Source organism: Rana temporaria, chromosome 11 (genome assembly GCF_905171775.1).
Source record: "Rana temporaria chromosome 11, aRanTem1.1, whole genome shotgun sequence".
Taxonomy (NCBI): Eukaryota; Metazoa; Chordata; class Amphibia; order Anura; family Ranidae; genus Rana; species Rana temporaria.
Genome location: NC_053499.1, coordinates 124,712,708 through 124,734,331, shown reverse-complemented (window position 1 = coordinate 124,734,331; position 21,624 = coordinate 124,712,708). Strand labels below are relative to the sequence as shown.

Genomic DNA, 21,624 nt, shown 5'->3' with positions numbered 1-21,624 from the left:
AGTTTTAAACCCTTTCTTTGAGATTAAAAGTGCCCTGCTAGCGGGCAAAAAAATAAATAAAACATTTTGCAGCTTAAACAGCGAACGTGGCCCCAGTGTGAAAGGGGTCTTAGCGTCTTCCAGACAAACTTCTTGGCTCAGTATGGTGCTTTCATCGTGACTCCTCTGCATGTATCCACTGTACAGTCACACTGAGATTAAGTCTCATTCTCCAGCTGCTTATAAGCCCACACAATGGCATACTTTGTGCTACACTAATAGTTGAGCCAGAAAATAAAGATGTGCAAAAACAGCAATTCAAGTTTAGAATTAAATAAATTCTAAAATCGAAATAAAAAAAAAACCCTAACAGTATTTTAATGAAATTTATATACAAGGATAAAACAATACTTGATCATTAAAAAGCCTCAGCCACATTTCAAAAGTTTGGTATTCTATAATGTGTGGGAGATGAGGCCAAGCAGTCTCAGGTTACCAATTTACCAGTACTAAAAAAAAAAAAAAAAAAAAAAAAAAAAAAAAGGGAAAGTAAAGAAAAAAAAAAGACATACAAATTTAAATAAAAAAAATCTAGAGGCCAACAAATGCCACAATGTAAAGAAAACGTGACTCAGTAGGCAAGCTTGACACAACTTGGAGTACTGGAGCTTCGGAGATCAGACTCATTTGTTATTTAGGCATAGTGGCAGGAACTTACAAATTGGTGAAGGTACAGGTCATTCTCAAAAAATTTGCATATTGTGATAAAGTTCATTATTTTCTGTAATGTACTGATAAACATTAGACTTTCATATATTTTAGATTCATTACACACAACTGAAGTAGTTCAAGCCTTTTATTGTTTTAATATTGATGATTTTGGCATACAGCTCATGAAAACCCCAAATTCCTATCTCAAAAAATTAGCATATTTCATCCGACCAATAAAAGAAAAGTGTTTTTAATAAAAAAAAAAGTCAACCTTCAAATAATTATGTTCAGTTATGCACTCAATACTTGGTCGGGAATCCTTTTGCAGAAACGACTACTTCAATGCGGCGTGGCATGGAGGCAATCAGCCTGTGGCACTGCTGAGGTGTTATGGAGGCCCAGGATGCTTCGGTAGCGGCCTTAAGCTCATCCAGAGTGTTGGGTCTTGCGTCTCTCAACTTTCTCTTCCCAATATCCCTCAGATTCTCTATGGGGTTCAGGTCAGGAGAGTTGGCAGGCCAATTGAGCACAGTAATACCATGGTCAGTAAACCATTTACCAGTGGTTTTGGCACTGTGAGCAGGTGCCAGGTCGTGCTGAAAAATGAACTATTCATCTCCATAAAGCTTTTCAGCAGATGGAAGCATGAAGTGCTCCAAAATCTCCTGATAGCTAGCTGCATTCACCCTGCCCTTGATAAAACACAGTGGACCAACACCAGCAGCTGACATGGCACCCCAGACCATCACTGACTGTGGGTACTTGACACTGGACTTCAGGCATTTTGGCATTTCCCTCTCCCCAGTCTTCCTCCAGACTCTGGCACCTTGATTACGAATGACATGCAAAATTGGTTTTCATCCGAAAAAAGTACTTTGGACCACTGAGCAACAGTCCAGTGTTGCTTCTCTGTAGCCCAGGTCAGGCGCTTCTGCCGCTGTTTCTGGTTCAAAAGTGGCTTGAACTGGGGAATGCGGCACCTGTAGCCCATTTCCTGCACACGCCTGTACACGGTGGCTCTGGATGTTTCTACTCCAGACTCAGTCCACTGCTTCCGCAGGTCCCTCAAGGTCTGGAATCGGTCCTTCTCCACAATCTTCCTCAGGGTCCGGTCACCTCTTCTCGTTGTGCAGCGTTTTCTGCCACACTTTTTCCTTCCCACAGACTTCCCACTGAGGTGCCTTGATACAGCACTCTGGGAACAGCCATTTCGTTCAGAAATTTCTTTCTGTGTCTTACCCTCTTGCTTGAGGGTGTCAATGATGGCCTTCTGGACAGCAGTCAGGTCGGCAGTCTTACCCATGATTGCGGTTTGGAGTAATGAACCAGGCTGGGAGTTTTTAAAAGCCTCAGGAATCTTTTGCAGGTGTTTAGAGTTAATTAGTTGATTCAGATGATTAGGTTAAGCGCTCGTTTAGAGAACCTTTTCATGATATGCTAATTTTTTTGAGATAGGAATTTGGGGTTTTCATGAGCTGTATGCCAAAATCATCAATATTAAAACAATAAAAAGGCTTGAACTACTTCAGTTGTGTGTAATGAATCTAAAATATATGAAAGTCTAATGTTTATCAGTACATTACAGAAAATGAACTTTATCACAATATGCTAATTTTTTGAGAATGACCTGTATGTACTGACACCTCTAGACTTCTACACTACACAGGAAAGTTGACTTAAGATTTCCACAGTGCGCCCCTAGGATTCAGGCGATTGTATAATGGGTTCTGGTTTTTATCTAAATATTATTTTCACAACACACAAATATAGGCATTTATTCACCATCAGATAAGAAGTAAAAATGTTACACTTGAAGAGGATAATGGTTGTAAACACTTACATATACCCACTGAAATGACTAGCCTCAGGTGATACACAGATTTGAAATAAATCCTACATAAGTAGTACCCGATTATCTGCTGCCCCTCTCCTCTACATCCTTCTAAACACACACACACACACACACACACACACACATCAAAGGCGTTTTCTTGGCTCCAGAAGGCAGGGGGTCTGACTCTGACCTCACACTGCACAACTTAGAGAGGATAGCAGAGTTTAATCTGAGACCCGGGTCAAGGGATAAGACACACTACACAGTCTTATAGGGAAACATGCACAGCTGAGGTTGTCAATTACCTACGCGCTGGGGATGGGGCATCTCTGGGGTTAGCGTTAGGGTTGGGCGTCCAGTCATATTGTCAGAAGTGACTCATGCAGACAGCAGAGGAAAGAGAGATCAGATAGGAACCACACTGGGTGCTTTGGATTGAGATAAGTGAACACTAAAAAGGTATATGCTTTGCTCATTTTTCCATTTCAGAGGTTTACAACCACTTCAACAAGTGTATAGTGCGACTATAGACTTTTACCAGCCAAAGGCACCAGGCTTGTACTTAAGAGTACAGTTACTTGATTTTAAAAATGTTACTCTTGTGTATCTGAGACAACTGTCCTTTGCATCCTGGACTCTATGTTCTTAAAAGAGTACTTGCAATTTCAAATCTTAAAATTCTTAAGGGCCAGTTCACACCAGATGCAGTTCGATGTAGTTCTGCTTTTTCTGCACCAATACAGTCAGTTCCGGTGCAGAAACTGACTGCATATGGTGTGAACTAGAGCCATTGGAATACATGGAAAACACGCATTTTAGTGCCAAAAAAAAAAAAGCACACGGAACAGCAACTGGTGTGAACTAGCACAAAAAAAAAAAAAAAAAGGAGTTTCACCCGTTTAGCACATTGCTCGGGCCAAGTTTTTAAACACCAATGGAAAGTACTGTACATCTGCAAATTCTTATTTTCTGGGCAGACTTTCAACCAATTCACAGTGAATCCAGAAAGTATTCAAAGCGCTTCACTTTTTACACATTTTGTTATGTTAACTCTTTTTAAGATTACTACAAGCTTGGCACACCTATTTTTGGGCAGTTTCTCCCATTCTTCTTTGCAGGACTTCTCAAGATCCATGAGGTTGGATGGGGAGAGTCAGCGCACAAGCCATTTTCAGATCTCTCCAGAGATGTTTAAATCGGGTTCAGGTCTGGGCCCCTCAAGGACATTCACAGAGTTGTCCCATAGCCACTCCTTTGTTATCTTGGCTGTGTGCTTAGGGTCATTGTCCTGTTGGAAGATGAACCTTCACCCCAGTCTGAGGTCCAGAGCAGGTTTTCATCAAGGAGGTCTCTGTACATTGCCACATTCATCTTTCCCTTAATCCTGACTAGTCTCCCAGTTCATGCTGCTAAAAAACATCCCCACAGCATGAAGCTGCCACCACCATGCTTCACTGTAGGGATGGTTTTAGCCAGGTGATGAGTGGTGCCTGGTTTCCTCCAGACATGACGCTTGCCATTCAGGCCAAAGCGTTCAATCCTTGTTTCAGACAAGAGAATTTTGTTTCTCATGGTCAGAGTCCTTCAGGTGCCTTTTAGAAAACTCCGGGCGGGCTGTCATGTTTACTGGGGAGTGGCTTCGTTCTAGCCACTCTACCACACAGGCCTGATTGGTGGAGTGCTGCAGAGATGTTTGTTCTTCTGGAAGATTCTCCTCTCTCCACAGAGAAATGCTAAAGCGCTGTCAGAGTGACCATCAGGTTCTTGGTCACCTCCCTGACTAAGGCGCCTTTCACACTGGGGCGATGCTATTCGGCCGCTAGCGTGCGAAAAAGGATTAAAACCACCACAAAGCACCTCTGCAGTGGCACGTTGCCGGCGGTATAGCCGCGGTGCCCCATTGATATCAATGGGCAGGAGCAGTATACACACTGCTCCTTCACCGCTCCAAAGATGCGTCTCCCCGATCACTCAGTTTGACCAGGTGCCCTGCTCTAGGAAGAGTCTCGGTGGTTCCAAACTTCTTTCATTTACGGATGATGTGCTCATTGGGACCTTCAATGCTGCAAACATTTTTTCTGTACACTTCTCCGGATTTGTGCCTTGATAAAATCCTGCGTCATTTGAACTTCGTGTCTTGGTTTGTGCTTTGACATGTACTGTAACATGTGTGTGCCTTTCCAAACCAATGTTCAATCAACTAAATTTACCACAGGTGGACAATCAAGTTGTAGAAACATCTTAGGCCGGGTTCACACTGGTCCGACAAACGCTCCAACATTGGGAGCTCATGACGCGTGAAAATCAATGTTTCCCTATGGGAGACGTCTTAACTGGTCCGACACAAGTCAGTCCGACTTTGAAAATGCTCCCTGTACTACTTTGGTGCGACTTTGATCCTACTTCAGCCCATTGAATATCATTGAAGTCGGACCAAAGTAGGATCCTTGTCCTAACCATCCGACATGGTGATTACAACAGCAGTAAAAGGAATTTCTCTCACACTGAGATTGTTTTGATTGGTCAAACAACCAGTCAGTCAGACTGTCACAAAGTCGGATCAAAATAGTATCCTGTTCATGAAAGTCGAACCAATGTAGGATCGATGTAGGACTAATGTCGCAGAGCAAAGTAGGATGAAAGTTGTATGACTGTCCTGTCGTATCAGTCTGAACCCAGCCTCAAGGACGATGAGTGGAAACAGGTTCCACCTGAGCTCAATTTTAAGGTTTCACAGCAAAGGCTGTAAATACGTATGTACATGTGATTTTATTAGTTTATATTTTAATAAAATTTGCAAAAAATGTCATTATGAAGTATTGTTTGAAGAATTTTGGAGGAAAATACAGTAATGAATTTAATCCATTTTGGAATAAGGCTGCAAGATACAAAATGTGGAAAAAGTGAAGCGCTGAGAATACTTCCCAGATGCACTGTATGAACTATTACAGCACTACAATTTATTGGTCAATAGAGAAGCTGGAGAGAGAATTGCATTTCACAAACAAGTTACAGTTACAATCGGTTTCACATTCCTACACTAAAATTTTGTTTAAAAGCGGACCAAGTTTACAGAAAAAAATAAAAATCAGAAAAAGTGTGCCATAATTTAACGTTTATATTGTATCTGCTATCCTTTCTAAGACTAGCTCATTTATTATAATATACCATAATGAACCAAAGTGCAGGTCCCTGGCATTTTTCCTTTGCATAGTGTCATACAGCAAAACTTTGAAATGTTATTACTCATGACCCTAGTCCCTGGCAAAATTCTCAACTTCATTCAATAAGACAGCCTAATATGTTGTATACAAGTTTTCATTTACCATGAATGGATTGTGAAACATGAAAAGGGTTAGTTTACTTTTTCAGAAACAAATTAAAAGGTGAACACCCTACATATACTTATGTGGGTGATAAGCTGTCAGTGCCCACACAGCTGGTGTAGCAGTATGGGGATTTAAAATCCCTGCTCTTTCCCTCTTTCTGCAGGACGGATCAGAGTGATTCTCTGAGCTGGTGCTGACCAATCACAAACACTCTGATCTGTCCCAGAAGCCCTGCAGAACGAAAGGGAAAGAAGAGTGAAGATATTAAATCCCTGGACCGCTACATTAGAGCATGACCATTGACTACTCACGGGATGTATTTATAGCGGTGGGGAGGGTATAGGGCAGCGATGGCGAACCTCGGCACCCCAGATGTTTTGGCACTATATTTCCCATGATGGTCATGCACTCTGCAGTGTAGTTGAGCACCATGCGAAATATAGTTCCAAAACATCTGGGGTGCCAAGGTTTACTGGTATAGGGTGTTCGTTCTATTGCATTTTTTTGAAAATGAGAACTTATACTTTAAGGCCCCTTTCACACTGGGGCATTTTTCATGCACTTTGGCGTAAAAAAAAAAAAAAAAAAGTGCCTCAATGGGAAGGGGGCTTTAGGGGCGGTGTATTCAACGCTCCTAAAGCACTGCAAAGAGCTGCTTGCAGGACTTTTTTTTTACACCCTGCCAACGCAGAGCCTCAGTGTGAAAGCACTCAGGCTTTCAAATTGGGATTGCAGATGAGGCTTCTTTCAGGCGCTTTTTTTAACGCCAAAACCCCTTTCACTCAGGTGTTTTTCAGGTGCTTTAGTGTGAAAGCACTCAGGCTTTCACGTTGGGATTGCAGATGCAGCTTCTTTCAGTCGCTTTACAGGCGCTTTTTTTTTTTTTTTTAATGCTAAAGCGCCTGAAAAACGTCCCAGTGTGAAAGGGGTCTTAAGGTGCATTATGAAAACATTGGGGAAGAGAAACAAAAGTGCACATATCCTTCACATATTTTGATATCCTTTACAGCAGTGGTTCTCAACCTGGGGGTCGGGACCCCCTTGGGGGTCAAATGATGATTTTCCAGGGGTCACCAATTCCTGGGCTGTTCCTGAAGCGTGCACCTCTCTCCCAGCTTTTTTGTGGTTACAAAGCAGGGATTTCCCTGGAGCCCGTGGCCACCCACTCTTTGCAGCCGCCCATTCAGTTTACGGCATGGCTGGGGGCAGAGACTAGAGGTCAGCTGACTGGTGAGGAATGTGAAGTGGGAGGGGCAGGGGGAGACCCTATCTCCTGATTTCTGTAGAGGTGTCACTGCTACGAAACAAAACAAAGTCAGAGACACAGTGAATCTGGAGACACAGTGAGTAACACTGCCTGCGAGTATAGTTCCCATTAAAATTCCCCACTACAGTTCTCAGATCAGCAGATGACCTTGATCAAGAGCACCTAAGTTGGCTGATCAGAACTCACCCCAGCACAAATCCCAACACCCCCCCCCCCACCCAAGGAGTAAGAAGGAATAAAAATAGAGAATACATGGAAGGGTGAAGAAAAGAGGTGGAGGAACAAATAAAAAGGAAGAGAAAGAACAAGAAAGACGGCTAGTGAGAGGGATGGGGGGGACAAGAAATTAGGATAGAGAGAGATAAAAGGGAAAGAGAGGTGAACAAAGAGAAAGAGTGGTACATCCTAAAATGTACCATAAGGAGTTTTTATACTGTACGAGTGGAAGGGACTCAGGGAGCGCTAAATGTCCATGGGTTAGGGGCGCAAATTACTTGTCTTGCTTTGGATGCTGACAACCCACGCTACGGAAATCATTTTAATGTTAGGGGTCCCCACAACTTGGGAAATTTTATCAAGGGGTCACGGCACTTCAAAGGTTGAGAACCACTGCTTTACAGACATTTAGGACATTTTCTGGGTAGCCATGTTCCAATAACATGCTTTACTGTTTTCAAAGATGAATGTGTTAAAACCCATATATGTGTGCAGACTGTGCACATTTTGAGTATTGCTTTATTACCGAGTCATGTAGTTCTGTCACTCGTAACCACAGTTACATGCAAACATACAATATACTTTTAATCTTATACCTACATTACATGATACAAATATCCTTTCCGTGTGTGCAATATCGCTTCCTGTTCTGTAATGCTATTACCTACTGCAAGTTGCAACCAGTGTGTGAGTAAAGCTGGCAATTTATCTGCCAATTATATGACCTTTGAACACCACCTTGCACATGGAAATCTGAAATGCAGGACTTGACTTATTCCTACATCAATAGTCTATACATCTCCAATTCTACTTCCGTGCAAGTGTCACTTGCAATAACCGGGGGATAACTGGCCCCAGAAGATCTTTCCTAGAGATTGATCAACAGTGCTTCTGATTGCCAGAAGAGGTGCGCTAGCGCATGGAGAATTTATAGGTCTCTTGAAAATCCCTCCCTGTACAACAGGAGCCAAGTCTGCATTTTTCTAAAGGGTCAACCGCGCATCAATGCTACACAACCTTGGCTGGGTTGCAAAAAAATTATAAAATTAACTGGGTACTGGCGCATTCAAGGGAGGGAAGAGGATTTCTCACCTGTCATTTTCTGTAAAACATCTGTGATGTATATTAAAAATAATACATACTCACTTTACTTCCGAGCCAAATCAGATATCAGACAATTTATTTTTAACACGTAGTTCCCGTTAAATCGTGTTACCTATCGACATTCATAAAAAGCTGTGCGTGTATCTTTTAAATCTGTGGTCAAGGCTTTTTTTAAAAAAAAATAAAAATAAATTCTGGTCTGGAATGAACACATTTGGGATTTTGTTTTACTTTCACTTTTGATGAGAACAGTAAACAGGACCAAGAAAGGGTGAATCTCCCTAAGGCCTCATTCACACGGACGAACCATTCGGGTCCGCCTGTCAGTTTTGACGGCAGACCTGAACGGCCGCTTCATGCATCCCTATGGAGCGTCGGATGTCAGTGAAGACCGCTGACATCCGATCCGCTAAAAACAGACGTATGGGGACACGTCCCCATCCGTCCATGGCGGATCGGATAAGATCTGATGAAAAAACAGACATGCTGTCAGTTTTCATCAGATCGCTCCATAGGAGACAGCGGTGCCCAACAAGCCGCTCCCCGCTTAGTGGGCAGAGAGGGGCTTGTCATCCGTCGGCTCAGCGGAGATCTGCGGACTAATCTCCCACTGAGCTGGCGGACTCCGTAGCAACGGAGTCCATCTCGTGTGAATGAGGCCTAAAGCCTGGTACACCATTCAGCAAAAAAACAAAAAAAAACAAACCCATCTGTATGGATTAGAAACTTGTAATTCACCTCGGGGACAAAGCAAATATACTACATAAAGCAGGGGTGCCCAACCAGTGGCCTGCGACCTCCTGCTCTGGGATGGAATAGAATACAATACGGTTATTAAAGGTAAGTTTATTACTAAAAATCACAGTGTATATATGGGCATGCGTGTGGTTACTGGGCTGCTTTCAACTGATCCACAGGTACAGAGCAGTGCACCTGTGGGTTACCTGCACTGAGCCATATGGCGCTATGGATGTTGGACCCTGAACATGCTGTGACCTTATCTGGTGCACAGTACCACTGGTAGGTGTCCTTACCCTGACGCCACCATGAGACCCTATGCGGTCTCCCTCCCCCCGGGATCCAATACCTTGGATCCCTTTGTATGGAGGTTACTAGTGGCCCGAGAAGTCCTTACCCGGGCTCCTGTGTTTGGGGCCCCCTACCTGCACTACAGACCATTGTATTCAAGTAGGTCCATCTGCCCATACACGTACCCCATGGTTGTCACACGGGACCCTCTGAGGTGGCGTTCGCCCTCTCCGCTAGTCGATGCGGGGGGATTTTTAGACTCTTCTGATGAAGTGACATATAGCCACGAAACTAGTCAAGATGTCGTGATATGACCTTCTACCCACTATGCTTCTCCCCCTCCTGGGGATTACTATACTGGCGATTTGTCGGTCATGTATTTTGTGTTGTGTCCTTGAACCATGTATCCCCGTTGTGTCGTTATCGACATTTTATATAATAAAATTGTTTTTCTTTATTTTTTATCCTTTTCTTGTACACCACCCATATTAATTACCAGTACCGTAATAGTCCAACAATGGCCCAATTATCTCCCCCTATTTGGCTCCTCGGGTTCGGGGACCCTAGAGCCAATTTTATATATGCACTGAGCCATAGACTTCTATTACCTGTGAGTTTGGTGCACTTTCTGAAAATGCACCACACCTACAGGATATAATAGAAGCCTATGGCAAAGTGCAGCTAACCTGCAGCAAAGCCACAGGTGAATCCGCAGTGTGGGTAAACAGTGCATCAGTGTGAAAGCAACCTTGGGTCCCTTTCACACTGTCGGTCCGACCCGATCAGACCCTCTATTCACCTCTAAGGAGTGGCAGATAAATGGACTTTTGTGGCTTACCTCCAATCCAATTAAAAAAAAAAAAAAAAAAAAAAAGTTCAGTGAGCTCTATATAGAGTGGACTGCCATCTACCCGCTATGCTCATTGTGGCCCGCGATCGGTTACCAAGCCACTTAAGTGGCCCCTGCTCTTGAATAGGTTGGGCACCCCTGACATAAAAGTTCATGAAGTATCCATTTTGTTCATGGCTGATGCAATTGTAAATACAAAATACTGTCTACAACAACAGAAAACAAAATGTAATACACGTTTTCTACAAGCACTAGGAGACACCAATCCATTCAGTGTGACGCCCTATTACAAAAGGACAAATCTAATTGGTGGCCATAGATAGTTTGGCTTGTTCACCGGAGTGTTCTGACAGGGGGGGGGGCAGTCCCTCTGTCACAATAGCACAGCAGGGGAGATTGCTGTACTAATGAGATTGTTAGTACAGTGGCTCCCTCTGAGCCGTCAGCTTGCTGGGCTGGAAAAATATACAACAAATAGTGTGTACTAGGCTTGAAAGGTTTAGAAGCTGGACTTCTTGCATTGTATGTTAATGAGAAGAGAGTCAGCCTATCCTGAGGACAGACTCCTTAACACGGTTCAAAAATTCTGGAAGTCAGCCACGAGGCCTTCTGAGAAACATCTGAAAATTTGTAAATCTATTTATATTTTTTTAGGCTGCATGAATAGGAACATCTAGTGAGGTTTTCTCAAATGTAACTGCAAATGTAGAAATACACTTTAAAACTAAGCTAGGACTAGATCTAACAATGGTATATTATTTGCAGAAGGGAGGCCCCAAAAGTATGCCGATGATCATTCATTGTCCAGTTAACAGGTTGCACAGGAAGGTGACCAAGAAAGACTAACATTAAAACTTTATGAGTGGAGTACTGCAATAAACGCGCACTCCCGCCCCCCTTTAAAAAGGAGCACTGCCATTTTTCCTATAAGCAATCCGAAAAACAGGCGACTACAAATACAGGGGGCCCCCGGGTTACGAACCCGTTAGGGACTTCCCTCCTGTTTGTAATCCGGTAATGTCCGTAAGTCGGCCGCGCATGCGCAGACCGGCAATTACGGACATTTCCGGTGTTCTGCCGAATGCCGTTCTGCGCATTCGCGGCCAATTACAGACATTTCATGAGGCTCCGTCTGGCCGTGCATGCGCAGAACAGCAGACAGTCCGGCCAAAATGGCAGAGGGTCTCCGCAGCGCCCGGTTCGTAAGTAGTGGAAGTTCGTAAGTCAGGTCCCCCTGTACCACAGCTTAACATAGAGCAGCGGTTCTCAACTCCTGTTCTCAAGACAAACCAACAGGCCAGATTTTAAGTTTTACCTTGGGGAGATGCAGACTAGAATACTGCAATCACTGAGCAGCAAATCATATCACCTGTGATGTATTTCAGTTATCTTTGCAAACCTGGCCTGTTAGTGAGCCCTGAGGACAGGAGCTGAGAACCACTGGCATAGGGAGTGTACCGCTGAGCACACGGACAACACTTGTATCCGACATATGCGAGCTACAGATTTTAAAAAAAACTCATCTTTGCTTAAAATTCACGAGAAAATATATATCTCCCAAAATTATTTATACTAAAACAATACATGTCACTGCAGGTATATACCTTTTTGTGCGATTTTCTTTTTAGCATTTAACAATTCTTCATAAGGCGTATGCATTGCATAATAATGACATATTTCAAAGCATGTACAGAGATTATAAATGAATGTACCTGCACAGCTGCCGCTCTTCTCTCCGGCTGATGAAGATATGTGCGAAGACTGGTGCACACTGGATTCGGCCATGTTGCTGACAATCACTGCATTTAGATAGCACATGTACAATTGAGTACACACAAGAGTAGAAAGAAACTTCTGACACATTTATAATGTTACATTTCATGACGTGCACTAATGACTGTACTTTGTGTCTTTTAACATACAAAAGTGCAATTAAAGGGAGGTTCAATCAAGAAAAAAAAAAAAAAAGGGAAACGCTACAGAGTCATCTCAATGAAATAATGCAATCAGCATACAAACAAAGTGTAGGTCTTAAAAACAACAAAAAAAAAAAAAACCTGGTGGTCCTACCAGTGCCGGAGACTCTGCCTACGAGTAACACCAATTCCCCTGCAGTGAATTTATAGTACCGTTGTCACCCTGTAAGGTCACACAAGTACAGGCGTAAGGTTCCTAGCATCATGATTGCTGAAAATTCTCTTCCCCAATGCCCGATTGGGCTGGCCATGCCTATATCTTCCCCAAGGTGTTGTGACTGGCAGCATAGCTCTGTCCACATCGAAAGCTGGAGTAAAACCCTCTTTTACACTTGTGCGACTTGTCACGCAATTTCACAGGTCCAAAATGGCAAGACAATTTGCACCGCATTGCCGGAAATGGAACCACTCATGTCGCAGCGATTATGAAAAAGGTTCCTGCACTACGTTTTAACCATTTCATTGCAACTTGCATAGACTTCTGTTAAATGAATTTGCATTAAATCAGCGGTGCAAATTGCACTGATGTGAGGCTTTGAAAAAAGTAGCACGATTTCAAAGCTGCACGGGTGTGAACCAGGGCTAAGTGTCTTCAGGAACCCGACTTTGCACCGAGATCTGATGATCACAGGTATATGCTTGGCAAGCTCCTTGGGGAAAAAATAATCAATGTAAAAAAAATGTGCATTTATTTATTATTCCTAAAGGCAAACAGCCTAAAAAAAAAAAAACACGGGGGCCATATGAAGTGGTAAGTTTAAGGCCTCATGCACACTGGATGTTTTTACAGCAGCTGTCTTTGGCAGTAGACTTCTTTTTCTACAGTTAATAAACTCCCCATTATGTTATCCTGTGTCCATGCACACATAGGCTGTTATCAGCAGTTTTGTGTAGTGACAATTTTGAGCAGAAAAAAACAAAAAAAATAGTGGGTTCTGAGAGACGTTTTTCAGCTGTAAAAAATGCTCTAACGCTGATAAAAGCCGATAAACGCTCAAAAACCTCACTCACCAGCGTTTAGCGTTTTTTTGATCCATTGGTAAAAAAATAGAGAAAAAAAATATAAGTTTTAGAGTGTTTTGCAAGACAAGCTAAATGTTTTAAGAGAGTAACGTAATGTCACAACTGAGTATAAAAAAAGAAGAGAGGAGCCTCTAAGTGTAGCAATATGGTTACATTTAATGATGGTACAACATTTAGCAACTTATTGCTACACTTAGAGGTGCCTCTCTTCTTTTACACTCTAAAAAAAAAAAAAAATGCTTTGATATACAAGTGCTTTGGATTACAAGCATGTTTCTGGAACGAATTATGCTCGCAAACCAAGGTTTTACTGTACTTGTAGCTCATTCACAGAACTGTGTAAATGAATGGCACAGCTAAGTGGGTGGAGGCCTGCTTTGTTTTTAAAAAAAAAAAAAGAAGAGGGTCTGGGCTGCACTGTGCAAAACCACTGCACAGAGCAGGCAAGTATGACATAAAGGACGTGTGTGTTTTTTTTTTTTTTTTTTTACCATCACTCTAATGCAAATAATGCATTAAAGCGGGAGTTCACCCATAAATGTTTTTTTACCCTGAGATGGATGCTCATTTAGTCTATCGAATCGGCTAGTTGTTTTAAAATCCGAGCATTACTTACTGTTGTAGAGAGCGATCTTCTCCGCCGCTTCCGGGTATGGGCTGCGGGACTGGGCGTTCCTTCTTGATTGACAGTCTTCCGACAGGCTTCCGACGGTCGCATCCATCGCGTCACGAGTAGCCGAAAGAAGCCGAACGTCGGTGCGGCTCTATACTGCGCACCGACGTTCGGCTACTTTCGGAAAATCGTGACGTGATGGATGCGACCGTCGGAAGCCTTTCGGAAAACTGTCAATCAAGAAGGAACGGCCAGTCTCGCAGCCCATACCCGGAAGCGGCGGAGAAGAACGCTTTCTAAAAAAGGTAAGTACAGCTTTGATTTTAAAACTAGCCGATTCCCCTAGACTAAATGAGCATCCATCTCAGGGTAAAAATAGCAATTTACCGGTGAACCTCCACTTTAAGGCAGTGGTCATCAACCCTGTCCTCAGGGCCCACTAACAGGTCAGGTTTTATGTATTACCATAGGGAGATGCAGACTAGAACACCGAGCAGCAAATGATATCACCTGTGATGTATTTCAGTTATCTTGCAAACCTGGCCTGTTAGTGGGCCCTGAGGACAGGGTTGATGACCACTGCCTTAAAGTGGAGGGGGGGGGGGGGACTTCCTGTCCCACTCCCTCCTTCCGCCCAGGGACCGCCTCGGCCGCCCCTCCCTCTAAGCGATCCCCTGGGACACCTGACAGGTCCCAGGAGATCACCTGTCCACTCAGGAAGCCGAAAGCTGTCACAGCCGGGTGCCCACAGAGTGAATGGAGGCGCCGGCAGAACGACGCTGCCGGCGGCCTCATCGCTGGACCATGGGCACCCCCCCTCCTCGCACTTGAATAACATTGCATGGGTGTTCACACCCATACAACGCAATTCTGGCAATTGCAGTGCATTTTGCAATCTGTTTTTGGGTGTCGGTACGATAACATCGACACCCGCAGCAGATCGGAAAGGACGACGTGCGATTGCTTAGAGTGTGATGCAATGAAACACACAGATCTTGCGCGCTTCCTGCATCGCAATAGTATGAACCGAGACTTACAACCACAAAAATAAAATAAGAGCTCCCATTTTCAGAGGGGCAGCATGGCCAGATGCGGCCTACTACCACAATGTTCATCCAATCACTGCATCCTCCAAGGGTTGCCATGCCAATTGTCATCTTTTGTCTGCTGATGACGGTCTCTCTATATACATTAGAAAGGAGAAAATGGGGAAGCGGAGGATGAGGCCAAGCTGGTCATCTATGGGGAACCTCCCAGACACACACAGGAAGGGGCCTTGTCCTCTCATTAATGGATCATTTCTAGAATCAGGTGACACGAATATACAGAGATCAGCCATCTCCTCCATTCCTCATTAGTCATTACACGCTGCTCACCTATATCTAGGCCTTCTGAGGGGGAAATACAAGAGTAACGAGCCTACGGCATAAAGAGAACAGCCTTCTCCTCCCCTCCTCCAGTCACAATGTGTATATATGGGGGGGGGGGGCAGCATGAAAGGATAAAGCATGCACATTAATGGCGCACAAAGGGGGCGGGAACACCGTACAGCTCCCTCTACACACACACAACACACTAACGAACAACACATTACATAAAGGAATTATAAAATTGAAGATAGATACGTGCGTCTCTCTGTCCTTCTCCTGTCACCGAGCAGCGACACCGACACAATGACGCAGCGAACGGGCGACGCCTGCGGAAGGCGGAGCTACGTCACGGGGCGTGGCTCTACCGAGCCGCCAGACATGTGAGCGCTGGGCGTGGCCCGGAGGCTGACCTAGATGCGGGATGAGGGCGCTGTAGAAGCGCGCATGCGCGTTTGCAGGTTACGCCCGTCTTTTTTTTTTTTTATGTAACCCACCAAACTTTAATGCTTACCACTCTGACAAGAAGAGAAACGCCTACACAAAGGGTTCATTGTATTGTAAAGGAAAATAAAAATACAACGATTTTCACCTAGGAAATGTGTTGCCCTCTACGTTTTAAATAATCATTATATCTACCTATAAATGATGCCATGACAGCACCAGTTAGAGTGTGAGGTGATCATTTACAGAACGTACAATTAGAATGCGTTATATAGGAATAAGGAGCTGGGGAGCGCAGTGCACCTTGGGAGTTGTAGTTTCAGGCTGAGGCGCTCCCCTTCCGCTCGGGACTACAGCTCTCTTCCCGCTGACACGGGCTACGCCCCGCCCCCATGTCCCGCCCACTGCTTCTGGATTCCCCCCTGAAATCAACAGGTCGGTACTGAGATGAGTTCCCGCTTCTTATCAGTGGGGGTGGGGAGGGTGCAGTGTGTGTGTGTGGTGTCCATAGAGGAGGGACAGGGCCGAGCCTCACTACAGCGGCTCCTATCCGCCACCCTGTGCGGTGTACACGGCTCGTCTGACACTGTTTTTATATGTTTAGAAGTACTGCCGTCATGGCTAACCGGCCCTCATGAGGGGAGCCCTGTGTATACAAAGTACTTACAGGGTGGTGGTGTTCTGCTATTGTGTACACAACCTGCACAGGCAACACATCATGTATGACAACACAACATGTATGACAGCACAGCATGTATGACAACACATAATCTATGACAGCACAGCATGTATGACAGCACAGCATTTATGACACACATAATCTATGACAGCACAGCATGTATGACAGCACAGCATGTATGACACACATCATGTATGACAACACATAATCTATGACAGCACAGCATGTATGACAACACAGCATGTATGACAGCACAGCATGTATGACACACATCATGTATGACAACACATAATCTATGACAGCACAGCATGTATGACAACACAGCATGTATGACAGCACAGCATTTATGACACACATCATGTATGACAACACAGCATGTATGACAGCACAGCATGTATGACAACACAGCATGTATGACAGCACAGCATGTATGACAACACAGCATGTATGACAGCACAGCATGTATGACAACTAAGGATGAGCTCTGGCATGTTCGCATAGTACACGTGCAGAGCCCGCCAGGAAGTGTGCACGGCGCTGTGCTAATCACGGCCAGGGAGACATTGTCCCGATCTCTGCAGCCGAGCATCAGGACAATGTCTCCCTAGCTGTGATTAGCGCAGCTCCGTGCAGACTTCCTGGTGGGCTCTGCACGTGTACTATGCGAACATGCCAGAGCTCATCCTTAAAGAGGAGTTCCACCCAAATTTGGAACTTCCTCTTAACCCACTCCTCTCCCCCTTACATGCCACATTTGGCATGTAATTTTTTTGGGGGGGGAGTGGGGGCTTCAGGAAGAGTGGGACTTCCTGTCCCACTTCCTCCTTCCTGTAGGCGATTAAGCTTAATCGCCTTCAGGAAGGGGCTGCTGTAGGCGATCGCCTAGGACACGTCACAGGTCCTAGGCGATCTCCTGGCCAATTACACGGCGCAGCGCCGGGCAGTGCCGCTCGCGCATGTGCAGTGGGTGCCCGGCCGTGAAGCCGAAAGCTGTCACGGCCGGGTGCCCACACTGAGAATGAAGACGCCGGCCGGGGAGGGGGGGAGAGGAGCGGAGCCTCGGCTGGCGCGTCGCTGGAGCAGGTAAGTGTCTGTTTATTAAAAGCCAGCAGCTACACTTTTTGTAGCTGCTGACTTTTAATAAACATACAAATTGGCTGGAACTCCCCTTTAATGACAACACAGCATGTATGACAATACAACATGTATGACAACACAGCATGTATCACAGCTGTATGACAACACAACATGTATGACACATGTATAACAACACGGCATGTCTGACACACATCATGTACGACAACACATCATCTATAACAACACACCATGTATGACACACATCATCTATAACAACACACCATGTATGACACACATCATGTACGACAACACATCATCTATAACAACACACCATGTATGACACACATCATGTACGACAACACATCATCTATAACAACACACCATGTATGACACACATCATGTTTAACAGCTGTATGACACACAGCCTGTATGACAACACTCCCAACTTGGGTTAGACGAATGACATGTATATTTCTATAGGGAAAGGGTGGTGCTGGGGAAAGTAGATTGCAGTTCATATCTACAGTCAGAACAATAATGTCATTATGGATGGAGTCTGAATCGCAGGTATGGAGTGCATTGTTCCTGCTTGGCCCAGTGTAAGGCTCACACATGTGGGGAAGGCTGAGACAGAATTCATATTATGGGGGTGGGTGACTTACTAAAACTGGAGCACACCCCCCCCCCATATGCAGTGACCTGCATTAAAGCGGAGTTCCAGCCTGTATAACAAAAAAAATTAAAGTCAGCAGCTATAAATGCTGTAGCTGCTGGCTTTAATATAAGGACACTTATATTCCAGGGATCCCACAATGTCGGCAACCTTAACCGATCCATCCATAGTCTTCGGGTGCAGGTGCTGGTGTTCTATCAGATTACCGCTACCCATCAGATTGTGTAACGGAAGTAACATTCCTACCAAAAAAATACTTAGTGTGCTATGCGTTCCAAACACTTCATGATCTGGGGGGTAGCAGTAATGTGATGGAACACCCATGCGGACGTCTTAGTACACCCAACTACACGTTGAATTTCAGAGTAATTTTAGGAATAAAGTGAGCGTATATATAATATATATATATATATATATATATATATATATATATATATATATATATATATATATATCTCTGTGATGCTGTTTGGATGTTTAACCACTTAAGACCCGGACCATTATGCAGGTTAAGGACCTTGCCCCTTTTTGCGATTCGGCACTGCGTCGCTTTATCTGACAATTGCGCGGTCGCGCGACGTGGCTCCCAAACAAAATTGGCGTCCTTTTTTTTCCCACAAATAGAGCTTTCTTTTGGTGGTATTTGATCACCTCTGCAGTTTTAATTTTTTGCGCTATAAACAAAAATAAAGCGACAATTTTGGAAAAAATGCAATATTTTTTGCTATAATAAATATCCCCCAAAAATATATAAGAAAACCTTTTTTTCCTTTCCGATACGTATTCTTCTACCTATTTTTGGTAAAAAAAAATCGCAATAAACGTTTATTGATTGGTTTGTGCAAAATTTATAGCGTTTACAAAATAGGGCATAGTTTTATTGCATTTTTATTAATAATTTTTTTTTTACTTCTAATGGCGGCGATCAGCGATTTTTTTCGTGAGTGCGACATTATGGCGGACACATCGGACAATTTTGACACATTTTTGGGACCATTATCATTTTCACAGCAAAAAGTGCTATAAAAATGCACCGTTTACTGTGAAAATGACAATTGCAGTTCAGGAGTTAACCACTAGGGAGCACTGTAGGGGTTAAGTGTGACCTCATATGTGTTTCTAACTGTAGGGGGGGCTGGACGTGTGACGTCAGTGATCGTCTTTCCCTATATCAGGGAACAGACGATCTCTGACACTGCCACAATGAAGAACGGGGAAGCTGTGTTTACACTCACCTCTCCCAGTTCTTCAGCTCCGGTGACCGATCGCAGGACACCAGCAGCGATCGGGTCCCGCGGGCGCGCGGTCACGGAGCTTCGGACTGGGTCCCACGGCTGGGCTTAAAGAGACACGTACAGGTACGTGATTGTGCCCAGCCGTGCCATTCTGCCGACGTATATCGTCGGTAGGGGGTCCTTAAGTGGTTAAAGCAAAGTTCCACCCAAAAGTGGAACTTCCGCTTTAAGGCCTTCTCCCCAGCTCCTGTTTGTGAAACTGAGCTTTTGGGGACGAGGGACCCGAATTTAACCGGTACCTGCTCCCACTTCCGTTCTGATCGACTAGGAAGTGGACATTCTCCCTCCCGGCGTCTTCTGAGTCACATGACAGGTCCTAGAAGACTTCAGGACCAGTCACATAGCGCAGCGGGCACACAGCTGTGAAGCCGCAAGCTGTCACAGCCGGGTGCCTGTAGTATAGATGCCGGCGCTGCAGAGGGAGGACACGGGGAGAACACAGCATGATTGAGCAAACTGCTGGACCATGGGACAGGTGATTGGGTGTTTATTAAAAGTCAGCAGCTATACTTTTTGTAGCTGTTGACTTTTAACCACTTGATTACTGGGCACTTATACCCCCTTCCTGCCTAGACGACTTTTTAGCTTTCAGCGCTCTCACACTTTGAATGACAATTGCGTGGTCATGCAACGCTGTACCCAAGTTAAATTTTTATCATATTTTTCACACAAAAAGAGATTTCTTTTGGTGGTATTTAATCACTGTTGTTTTTTTTTATTTTTTGCTAAGAAAATGAGAAAAGGCCAAAAATGTGGAACCCCCCCCCCCCCCCCCCCCCAAAAAACGGTTTCATAGTTTGTTCTAACATTTTGAAAACAGGCAATTTTTCTCCTTCATTGATGTACTCTGATAGGCTGCACTGGTAGGTGACACTGATTAGTGGCACTGATGGCCATTTTTTGGCAGCACTGGTGGGCAAAGGCTGGTGGCCCTATGGGTACTGATAGGTGGCACAGATGAGGCAGCCACGGCTCTCTGTGTGAGGGACTGATGTCCCTCTGAAAGAAGCCAGTGATCAGCTTTTTTTTTCTTTCTCTCATGCTGATTGCGGGGGGGGGGCGGACTGATTATTGATCTTTTGTTTACATCACGTGATCAATTGTCATTGGCTGACAGCTGATTACGTGGTAAGGGGCCGGGATCGGGATTAGCCGAGGCTCATAGAGGGCACACACACGCAGCTTATGCACGGGAGGACATCATATGACTGCCTCCTGGCAATTAAGGCCCGCGCTGTAGCCGTCATTCGGCTATAGGGCAGGAGGAGGTTAATGAGCAAAAATATGACTGGAATGCTGCTAATTTTGAAAGCCTAAAGGTTTAGTGCTGAGCAGTGCGGGGTGTACCAACATGGCCTCCGCCACCTTCCTATTGCTGGCGTCCAGCTTCTTTCCAAATGTAACATCAAAACAGCATCACAGATGTCAATAAACTATATTTATTTAGATATACGCTTACTTTATTGCTAAAATTATTTGAAATTCAAGATGTAGCTGGGTATAGTAAAATATCCGCATGGGTGTTCTATCATGCACAGTAAGTATTTTTTTGGTCGCAACAATACTTCTATTACACAATCTGATGGGTAGCAGTAATCTGATAAAACACTGGCATCCTTGGAAACAAGAAGTGAAGCCTTGCAGCTTTTGTAGGAGCCTTCCTGACACCAAGAGAAAAATGGTGACCGGGCAGGGCACAACCTGTGATCGACAGCCTCAGCTTAGCCCAGCCTCAGACTTTTTAATCTGTAAAAGTAAAAAAAACTCAGTAAGTGCTCTGTCTGAGACAACATGGTGCACTTTGCACCATAATAGCCAACCTTACTGAGGGGGTACAAAGGGCACCTTGTAGGTAGGCAGCACACTCACTTTGCACCTATTCAGTTTGGAAACTAATACTGGACAATAGCCAACAGCGTTCATAAAAACTGGAATATGGAAAAAACTGAAATCAGGTTTGATTTTCTAAACGACCTGATAAAATACAATTAAAGGGGTTGTAAAGGTTCATGTTTTTTCATCTTAATGCATCCTATGCATTAAGGTGAAAAAAACACCTGGCAGTCACCAGCCCCCCTCGTTTTACTTACCTGAGCCCCTTCATCTCCTCAGCGTGTCCCCGCCATCCTTCTCTCCATGGAGTCCAAGCTTTGATTGG

At 44.4% G+C, this 21,624-nt stretch overlaps 2 protein-coding genes across 3 annotated transcripts in view; one reads left to right on the top strand and one right to left on the bottom strand.

Moving 5' to 3' along the window:
* LOC120917621 (reticulon-3-like) overlaps nt 1–15,666 on the bottom strand; it is a 43,477-nt gene extending 27,811 nt beyond the window's left edge. Inside the window, exons 1-2 of one of the 2 annotated variants that reach the window (XM_040329061.1) lie at nt 15,557–15,666; nt 12,032–12,118 (exon numbers count right to left, since the gene is read on the bottom strand). In XM_040329061.1, coding sequence (XP_040184995.1) covers nt 12,032–12,104 — 73 coding nt within the window. In that variant the 5' untranslated portion in view covers nt 12,105–12,118; nt 15,557–15,666. The remainder of the gene's footprint in view (nt 1–12,031; nt 12,119–15,556) is intronic. The other variant, XM_040329062.1, reaches the window with a different exon arrangement.
* A 428-nt stretch (nt 15,667–16,094) lies between these two features.
* ATL3 (atlastin GTPase 3) overlaps nt 16,095–21,624 on the top strand; it is a 68,061-nt gene continuing 62,531 nt past the window's right edge. The window contains exon 1 of the mRNA XM_040329063.1: nt 16,095–16,177. Coding sequence (XP_040184997.1) covers nt 16,135–16,177 — 43 coding nt within the window. The 5' untranslated portion in view covers nt 16,095–16,134. The remainder of the gene's footprint in view (nt 16,178–21,624) is intronic.